The 10,363-nt window shown below is 40.1% G+C and overlaps 1 protein-coding gene across 2 annotated transcripts in view; it reads left to right on the forward strand.

Annotated features, from left to right (window-relative positions):
* Positions 1–10,363, forward strand: part of CLASP1 (cytoplasmic linker associated protein 1) — a 346,681-nt gene that overhangs the window by 55,006 nt on the left and 281,312 nt on the right. For both annotated transcript variants that reach the window (XM_006895129.1, XM_006895130.1), the window contains exon 2: positions 252–728. In XM_006895129.1, coding sequence (XP_006895191.1) covers positions 534–728 — 195 coding nt within the window. In that variant the 5' untranslated portion in view covers positions 252–533. The remainder of the gene's footprint in view (positions 1–251; positions 729–10,363) is intronic.

The raw sequence follows: 10,363 nt of genomic DNA on the forward strand, positions 1-10,363 counted from the left end.
CGCCCTCGCGCTGCGTCGCCCTCGCGCTGCGTCGCCCTCGCGCTGCGTCGCCCTCGCGCTGCGTCGCCCTCGCGCTGCTAGTATTATTCTTGATAAAAGTAGTTATTGTGCTATTCATATATGGTCAACAAGTTTTTATACTTCTCATTAGAAATGAATCTATAGTCTGAATGACTTTATCTTTGATTTAATGTTTTATAACATTCAAGAGTTTATTCTGTGCTGACTTATCATTCTCTCTTATTTTTCAGAGTGAATTGCTGAATTATGAAGTATTTCAGACCCTTATGTATGACATCCTTCTGCCACTCACTTCATCTTCTTCTAGATATTTAAATTGGACTTTTAATATCCAACCAGCTGCTCTTCAGACACACATGGTGCATTGTTGCCATTCCCCGGATTGCATCTTTGAAACACAGGCTCTTGGTAACAGTCAGCAAACAAAGAGACAACTTCTAGGATCTGTTTACAGGGAGGGAGTCGTCCTGACTGCCCTCTAGCGTTTGCTGGATCTGGATTTGAATTCCACCATGGAGCCTCGCATGGAGTCCTGCTTGGCACAGGTGTTACAGAAGGATGTGGGGAAGCGCCTGCAGGTTGGCCAAGAACTTATAGATTATTTCTCAGACAAACAGAAGTCAGCTGACCTGGAGCATGACCAGACTATGTTAGATAAACTTGTGGACGGACTTGCTACCTCTTGGGTGAACTCCAGCAACTACAAGGTAAACTTTGCTTTTATACACTTGGAGATAATAGGGCGGCCTTGGTGAATCAAGATTTGTCCTTAAGAAAGAGTTCTTTGTGAGTAGTCAGATGCCTCCTTGACTTCCAGGAGACAAAGTTACACAGGTGCGTTATTAGACATTTTATTCTAGAATCAGTAGAGTTAACTTTGGTTTTTGCTGGAGATATCACTACCTTTTACACTTTGCAAAAAGGCCAAGTGATCCAAGTGATAAAGAGAAGATCATGTGACATTTGACAAGATTCTGCAACCCTTAGGTTGAAGTGTGTTATCTTGCAATACTTGTGTTTGAGGGGGGGAAAAAAAAGACTTTAAGTGTGGTCTTTCTTAAAAAGAAAAGAGTAACCTTTCATAAATGATGATTGTCTTTATTTTTGTTTTTGGGGAATGTAATTGATAATAAAGCATGGAATATTCCACCTTTACATCTCTAATTTGACTTTGATCCAAGCACCTTGCCAGAAATAGTATCGTTTTTCCAGGACCCTCCTGGGACCTGTGTATAATGGTCTGAAGCCTATCTTTCAAATTCTGGAGATCATCAGTTAGTAAAGTCCAAGGGCTCAGCTGAGTTGTGAAGCTTGATCATTTTATCTAAGAGCTAAACTCTTATGAATTAAAAGCTATACTGAATCTGAACTATGAAGAGGCATCTTCTCTCCCTGAACAGGCTCTCTTTTAGGATGCCAAGAGACTGGCCCTTTAGGTCAAGGTTGAAATAAAAGGAAGAGTGAGAAGATTGTATGGCTGCTAACAGATGATTAATAGAAATTATGAGAGACCTGTGGAATTTTTTATGCAGTTTTTCAGTGATCCAGTGCCCTAGAATTGTTTGGACCTGGAAACTATTGGCTTGCAAGGTTGCTTTGTTTTTCCTAGTATGGACTGTGTTTACAAAAATATGTTAATCTTTGGTCTCATCTAGGAGGATACAGACTCTGTATTAACTGGAGGTGTAGTTTGTTGAGAGTTGCAATACTAACCCACAGACTGCACCTCACTGGTGGTTCAGTTCCATCCATAGCCCTGACGGAGAAAATTGGGCAGTCTCTTCCCGTGAGATTTATAGCCCTGAGAACCCTCCCTGGAGGGTCAGCTATGAGTCAGTTCTGATTTGACAGCAATGAGTGAGTTTTTTTGAAGAGTGTTACTTGGGGTCCACAACTTGATGAAATATTTATTCACCCTGTCTTTGAAGGATGAGTTTAAAGTTCTGTTGCATTTATTTAACAGGTGCTTTCTTAAATGCTAAAGAGTCCTAATGCCATAGTGGTTAAAAGCATTGAACTGCTAACCAGCAGTTTGAAGCCACCAGCCACTCCATGGAAGAAAGACTAGGTAGTCTGCTTCTGTGGACTAATTCATAGCTATGGGCAGTTTGACGATATTAAAGTTTTGGCTTGGTTTCATTTTTAGGTACTAGGATTTGGTGCTAAATGATAGAGGATCTATAAAGGGGAGAGACAAGTGATTAAAATTTTGGGGCTATGGAGTCACCGAGTCACCTTGTCTTTCTGAATTACAAATCTACCACTTTTATATATTAAGGTGCTGCCCACTCAGAGCAATCACTGTGTCGTTCCTGGGAGAAAGATGGAAAACCTCCTGGCATGTCATCCGCACCCCCAACCCCCAATCAAATTCAAGCTCACTGGTGTTTAGCAGTTTTTGCATTTCATAATTCTCCATTGGGTTTCTGAGGCTGTGGATCACAATGGGAGGAGAACTACCCATCTTTTGCCTACTAAATGTCTGGTAAATTTGAATTGCTGAGAAAACTCAGTAGTTTACTATGTGCTACTTTACCAGAGACCTTGGTGCTATTGTCTAAGAAAAACAAAAAGCTTTGACTTAATGACTTAAATGCTATTATAAAGAAATTTAATATCTCAGATCAGAAGCTCATCATAGTTAGGACAGTGTCATGGGAAGAAGAGTCTCTTGTGTCTCTTATTTGGGAGAAACCTTCCTTAGATATTTAACAGCAGATTTTGTTATATACTACATTGGCCAGAATGGCTTTCCGTGTCTATTCCGACATCATTGGGAGATGGAATGAATGTGTGTGTTTGGTTTCAGTTCTGTGAGCATGTGGGATGTTTGAACAGTTTTGGACTACTGTTGGAAAGGTGGAAGTTAGAAGTAGAATTGGGATATTGCTATGTATCATGGAGTCAAAACTGACTTGTAGCATGTAGCAGATTCTATAGTGGATTTTCAGAGGTATAAACTGCACGAAAGAAGATTGCCTGTCTTTATCTGCAGAGCAGCTAGGGGATTCAAAACACATGCCTTTGGATTGTCCGCACAACTCCTTACCGCTAAGTCACCAGAGCTCCCTGGGGTTCGGATATTGTTGTTATGTGCTGTCGAGTAACCTGAGACTCATAGCAAGCCTATGTACAACAGCCCTAAACCCTGTGCCAATCTTATTGTCTCTGACACACCTACATCCATAACCACAGTCACTGAATCAATCCATTTCTTCGAGGGTCTTTCTCTCCTGCATGGTCCCTCCACCCTCCCAAGCTTGACATCCCTTTCCAAGGACTGGTCCCGCCTGCAACATGTCCAAAGTATGTCAGATGAAGCTTCAGAATCCTTGCCTCCAGGGAGCAGCCTGGCTTCACCCTTTCCAGGACAAACCTATTTGTTCTCTTAGCAGTCCATGGTATGTATTCAATACTCTTCTCCAGTACTATAGCTCAAAAGCTGTGAAGAATCTCTTCACCATCCATTATGATGCTACCAATCGGTGCAGTGTTGAGAATCTTTGTTTTCTTGATATTGAGCCTCAGTCCATACTGAAGGCTGCACTCTGACCTTCCACAGCAAGCACTTCAGGTTCTCCTCAGTTACAGTAAGCAGGGTTGTGTTATCTGCATAACGTAGGTTGTTGATGAATCATCCTCCAATCCTGATGCCACATTTCTCCTCATAGCGTCTAACCTCCCAGATAATCTGTTCTACATATTGATTGAAAAGGTATGGAGATAGGACATATCCATAGCATATACCCTTCCCAGTTTTGAACCATGCAGTTTCCCTTGCTCAGTTCTGACAACTGCCTCCTGGTCCAAGTGCAGAAATCGCATAAGCACTATCAAGTGTTCTGGTATCCCCGTTCTTCTCAGAGTCAGCCACAGTTTGTTGTGGTCCACACAGTCAAACGCCTTTGCATAGTTGATGAAACACAGATAGACATTCCTCTGGTTACTCTCTGCTTTCAGCCAGATCCTTCTAATAATAACTACAATATCCCTAGTACCACAACCCCTTCTAAACCCAGCCTGCACTTCTGGCAGTTCTCTGTTGATGTGCTGTTCCAGTAATTTTTGTATAATCTTCAGCAGAATCTTGGTTGCATATGATATTAATGCTATTTTTCGATAATTTTCACGTTCTTTGGATCACCTTTTTCTGCAATGGGAACAAATATAGATCTGTTCCAGCCATTTGCCAGGTTGTTGTACTCCAGATTTCTTGGCATAATTTGGGATTGGGATAGTATGTAAAATAAGTAGTCCACAAGGTCTTATTACACTGTGTGAATTCTTTCAGCCAGTTTAACATACACACTTTTGTGGCACTGATTCTTTCAGATTGTACAATAATTCCTGCCCTCCTTTTTCAAACTGTTCTTCCTCACTCACTAATCCCCACCTATAATCTTTTGAATTGCTCTTGTCAATTTAATTCCACATTGATAGTTCTTAAAAGAATGTAATACCCAAGGCTGATCTTTATTTAATGACACAAATTAAGATCTTGTTTGATTTGTGAAAGCTGTTAGGATATTTTTGGTTTAAGGTTTAAAGAGAAATAGTTTAGGGATTCTTTTAGCCTCGTTGGATCCAAAAAGTCTGAATTTTCTGAAAGTTTGAAGTTCTCTTCTATAGTGTCTTCTCTTTTGATAAGGATTCTGCTATAGGATATGTAGTCAGAATATTTAGTAGTAGTAGCCAGCTCTTTCGTCTCATTGAAAAAGAAGTGATTCATGGAGACAAGTAGCCACACACTTTATGTCCTCTTCCTAATTGTGACTGTCCTTTTTTCTGATTGTTGTACCTTGGGTGGCCACTTGCAAGTTGCCAGTTCAACTTTTTACAGGTATCCTGTTTATTGACAGTACTGTTAATTGACTGTGCAGTCAGTTCAGCAGTAAATGAAAGGATGTATATAAAGTTATCACATACCTATTGCATAGTAACACACTCATGCTTGTTATTGGATTCTACTGAATTAGGTCCAACTTAATTGACGACAAAGGAAACTCTGCTTAGTCCAACCATCCTCACAGTCTTTTTTCTTTTCTCTTTTTTCCTTTCCCTGACCTGCTGCTTTACCAAACATGCTGTCCTTTTCCAGAAATTGTTCGCTACTGGTAATATATCTTAAGAGCTGAGACAAAACTTCACTATCCTCACTTCTCGGAAGTATTATGGCAGATTAGGCAGTCCATTGTGTATTCAGTATTGTTTTCCAGCACCATAATTCAGAAGCATCAGTTCTTCTCTGGTCTACCTTCTTGTCCAATTTTCTCTGTCCAGTTATCCTTATTGTTCTTACAGATGAATTTATTGAAAAATACCTAGACTTGAGGCAGGTACACTTTAGTGGAATTATCTTCACAGACACTGGTGGTATGAGTGAACTAAGGACCCAGATAATGGCTATATTCATTTTGCCACACTGCCCCATTTGTTTTCAATCCTTTAGAAAAGAATATGTAACGGGAATATGTGCTTTGGGTATGGATTTTAGAGGCTCTCCCTCCTACATCTGTTAAAATCTTCTGCACAGAAATGTCACATTTACGCTCTGCACTTAGTGCTTGAAAGCTGTAGCTAACTGCGAGGTTTATTACTTTGAACTTCTTGGAGAGGTGTAGAGGAACAAAGGAAGAGAAATTAATTTCTAATATAGGATTAAAGCCTTCAATAAATTTTGGACATTATTTTCTTTCTTTTTTTTTTTTTTTACATTATTTTCTGATGTTTGTATCCTCAAAATCCAAGATCTCAAGTGTGTGGGAACAAGAGTAAGGAAAAGAAATTAAAAAAAAATCTAGAGCAGGCACAGAATACAAAGGAGAAGACTAGCTAGAATCAGCTGGGGAGGCTTACTGGTAAAACCTTTCTAAGAGGTCGGTAATCACTTTCCAAATGGAGAATTGACACTATCTGGGCTCTGTGTTGGTAACAAAGTTCAGGCCAAAAATAGTGGTAAAAGAAACTTTTTCTAACTTCACAATATTTTTTTTTTTTAATTCTTCGTAAAGTACTGAATATATCACAAGGGCCTCTTTTTTGTTGAGTTAGCAGTTTAGGCCAGGTAATTGACACTCCCCTTTCAGTCATGGAAGTGCTGGGAAAAGTCAGAGGGTGTTTCTTAAGAGCCCATCTTTATCCCATAAAGCAGCTGGTGGATTTGAACTTCTACCATTTTGGTCATAGAGTGCACTATACCACAAGACCTCCTTATAGAGGTACCTAAAAATATCTACAGGGCATTGAGGAAGTCTTTATTAGACTTCTATAAATGCTGCCAAGTTGATTGTTCTGGTAGTCCATATCTCCTTGATATTAATGAGAAATCAATGGGTTTGTTTTTGAGGGGCTGGCAAGGTAAGCCTGTGAGGTCCATTCTGGGTCAGTTTTCCAGTCTCCTAAAAATTCTCTTTGATACCTCTAACTGGGGCTTGTGGTGAGTCAGATATGAAGGAAGTAGTCACCTAGATCCTAATTCTGAAGACATACCATAGCAAGAGTTACCTTAGAGAGCCAGTGTCTATAACAGTTCATATTTGATGTTCATTTCTAGTATGTTGTTGTTGTTTTTATGTGCTGTCGCGTCGCTTGCGACTCATAGCGACCGTATGTACGTACAACAGCCCTAAACTCAGCTCTGTCCTGTGCCAATCGCACCATCTCCGACACACCCATCCTGATTACTCCAATCACTGAATCAATCCACCTCATAGGGGGCCTTCCCCTTCTATGCTATCCCTCCACCCTACCAAGCATGATGTCCCTCTCCAGGTATCTGTCCTTCCTTGCAACATGGCCAAAGTATGTCAGACGGAGCCTTAGAATCCTTGTCTCCAAGGAGCAGCCCAGTTTGACCCTTTCCAGGATGAATCTGTTTGTTTTCCTAGCAGTCCATGGTACATTCAATACTCTTCTCCAGCACCACAGCTCAAAGGCATGAATTCTATCCGCCTTAGTCATTGTCCAACTCTCTGATTCATAACAAGTGATAGCAAAGACCATGGCCTGTATCAGGTGCCACTTAGTCTCCAAAGAGACACCATTGCTCTTTAGTACTTTGGAGGGGTCCCTAACAGCAGACTTTCCCATGGCAATATGTCTTCTAATTTCCTGGTTGTTGGTGCCAAGAGTGTTGACTGGAGCCAAGCAAACTGAAGCTCTGAACAATCTCAATCTCTTCACCATCCATCCTGATGCTGCCAATTGGTCCATTGGTGAGAATCTTTGTCTTCTTAACATTGAGCCTCAGTCCATATTGGAAGCTGCAGTCCTTGACCCTCTGCAGCAAGCAGTTCAGGTCCTCCTCAGTTTCAGCAAGCAGGGTTGTGTCAAGTGCATAACGCAGATTGTTGATAGATCTTCCACCAATCGTAACCCCACATTTCTCTCCTCATAGAGCCCAGCCTCCTGGATAATCTGTTCTGCATACAGGTTGAAAAGGTATGAAGATAGGATGCATCCCTGGCATATGCCCTTCCCAATTTTGAACCATGCAGTGTTTCCTTGCTCTGTTCTCACGACTGCCTCTTGGTCCAAGTACAGGTTTCTCATTAGCATGGTCAAGTATTCTGGGATTTCCATTCTTCTCAGAGTCAGCCACATTTTGTTATGGTCCACATAGTCAAACGCCTTTGCATAGTCAATGAAATACAGATAGACATTCCTCTGGTATTCCCTGCTTTCAGCTAAGATCCATCTACCATTAGCTACAATATCCCTAGTACCACGCCCCCTTCTAAACCCATGCTGGACTTCTGGCAATTCTCTGCTGATGTGTTGTTCCAGTCGTTTTTGGATAATCTTCAGTAGAATCTTGCTTGCATGTGAAATTAATGATATTGTTCTATAGTTTGCACACTCTGTTGGGTCACCCTTCTTGGGGATGGGAACAAATATAGATCTCTTCTAGTCAGTTGGCCAAGTGGTTCTTCTCCAGATTTCTTGGCACAACTTGGTGAGCACATCCAGGGCAGCATCTGTTAGCTGAAATAAGTCAATTGGTATACCATCTATTGCTGGAGCCTTATTTTTTGCTATTTCCTTCAAAGCAACTTGAACTTCTTCCTTCATTACCATAGGCTCTTGCTCATTTGTTGTTTCATGAAATTCTTCTATGTCTGCCAATTCTTTCCGATACAGTGACTCAGTATATTCTTTCTACCTTCTTTTAATACTTCCTGGATCATTTAATATTCTGCCTAAAACATCCTTGATTATAGCAACTCGAGGTTTGAATTTGTTCTTCAGTTCCTTGAGCTTAATAAATGCCGAGTGAGTTCGGCCCTTTTGATTTTCTGACTCCAACTCATTTCACATTTCATTGTAATATTTTACTTTGTCGTCTCTTGCTGCCTTTTGAAATCTTCTATTCAACTCTTTAGTATCTTAAATTCTTCCCTCTGCTTTGGCTTCTCTGTGCTTCCGTGCAATTTTCAGAGTCTCTTCTGACATCCATTATGGTCTTCTCTTCCTCTTCTGTCTTTGCAGTGACCGTTTGCACTCTTCCTGAATGATACCCTTGATATCCTCCCACAACTCATCGGGTCTTTGCTCATTAGTGTTCAAGGCCTCAAACCTGTTTCTGAGATGGTTCTGAAATTCAGGTGGGATAGACTTGAAGTCATATTTTGGTTCCCGTGGATTTTAACTTTCTTCAGCTTCAGCTTGAACTTGCATATGAGTAGTTGGTGGTCTGTTCCACAATCAGCTCCTGGCCTAGTTTTCACAGCTGTTATTGAACTTCTCCAGCGGTTCTTTCCGCAGATGTAATCAATCTGATTCTTATGCATACCATCAGGTGAAATCCATGTATATAACCTGTGTTTATGTCTCTTCAAAAACGTGTTTGCGATGAATAAGTCATTGATGGTGCAAAATTCTATCATTTTCTCTCCAGCTCCCTTTCTGTCACCGAGTCCATGTTTTCCAACTACTGAATCTTCTTCTCTATTCCCAACTTTTGCATGGAGTTGAAATATGTTGCTTTTCTCATTTGTTATTTCTCTGCTTGACTGACTTGACAAGTGAGCTTCTGAATTTTCTATTTCCTTACCCAAGTATGGTTTTCTGCTCCTTAGCTCCAAGTATCTATACAGTGGATTGCCTGGCATCTCAGCTGCCCTCTGTGTGTAGAGATATTTTTTCCAGGCTGGGAACATTGAGGAGATGAACTAGATTCCTCCTTCCATTACTAGGCCCTTTACACTGGCAGTTTACTCTCTGGCTTAGATGTGTTGGGTCTATTTGTGAGATTGATGTGACAATAAAATCTTGCCCCTCAAAAAAAAAAAAAAGGAATAGTATTTTAATTTATAAATGAACTATAAATTTTAATTTAGAAAATTATAAAAAATTGATATTCCTCTCTAAGAATAATAATAGTTTAGGTATATCCTCTTCTCTCATTTTACAGATAAAGAGATTGATTCTCACAGAAATCTATGAACTTGTTTAAAGTGACAGACCTAATGAATATGATTTCTGAGAATTGAATGCAGGTCTTTATGTAACAACTAAAGTTATTAAGTCCTTATGATATGCCAGGGAGACTCTGTGAGGTTGGTATTGGGCGAGGCAAGGTCAGGTCTGCTGTTTTTCAGTGTTGTGCGATATATCACACATATTTGATCATTCTTCACTGATGTGTGATACTGCATTGTGTGAGTGGACTGTGGTTTCTTTAGCCCTTGGTTTGTTGGTGGACATGGGTTGGTGTGGTAAATACTGTTGCAGTGAACATTGATGTTTATATAACTTTCTGTAGCCATTCTTATTTCATTGGGATCTATACCTGGATGTGAGATGGTTGGATCAAATAGTGTTTCTTATTGCAATTTCTAAGGAAATGCCAACTGCTTTCTTGTAGTTGTTGTACCATTTCACCTTCCCACTGGCAGTGGATGAGAATTTCAGTCTTCACATCCTCACCAGCATTTGGTATTTCATTGAATGCTGTTGTTTTCGCTAGGGTGAGATGATGAGGAAAAGGAATTCCTTTGTTAAAGCTGTTGACTTGTGTATCTTGGCTTTAGCAGCATTAGGTAACTAAGACACCCAGGCATTAGTGAGTGTTAATGGATTGATACTGACCAGGAATGGTATTGCATTCAATGTGTTGTGTGTTTGGTTTTGGTTTTTGTTTTTTTTTAAATTGAGTTCTGCCTTAAGTTATAATGCTGCCAACTGGTAGGATAATAATGCCCATAGACCTGTAAGGAAGACAGTAACTTGTTAATACTATTAAGTTAATATAATAATTATTCAGATTTACACACCATTCACAAAAGCCAAAAATAACAAAATTGAAGATTTTTACCAACTTCTACAGTGTAAAATTGATCAT

Source organism: Elephantulus edwardii, unplaced genomic scaffold (assembly GCF_000299155.1).
Source record: "Elephantulus edwardii isolate Elephantulus edwardi_28Jun2011 unplaced genomic scaffold, EleEdw1.0 scaffold00160, whole genome shotgun sequence".
Lineage (NCBI taxonomy): Eukaryota > Metazoa > Chordata > Mammalia > Macroscelidea > Macroscelididae > Elephantulus > Elephantulus edwardii.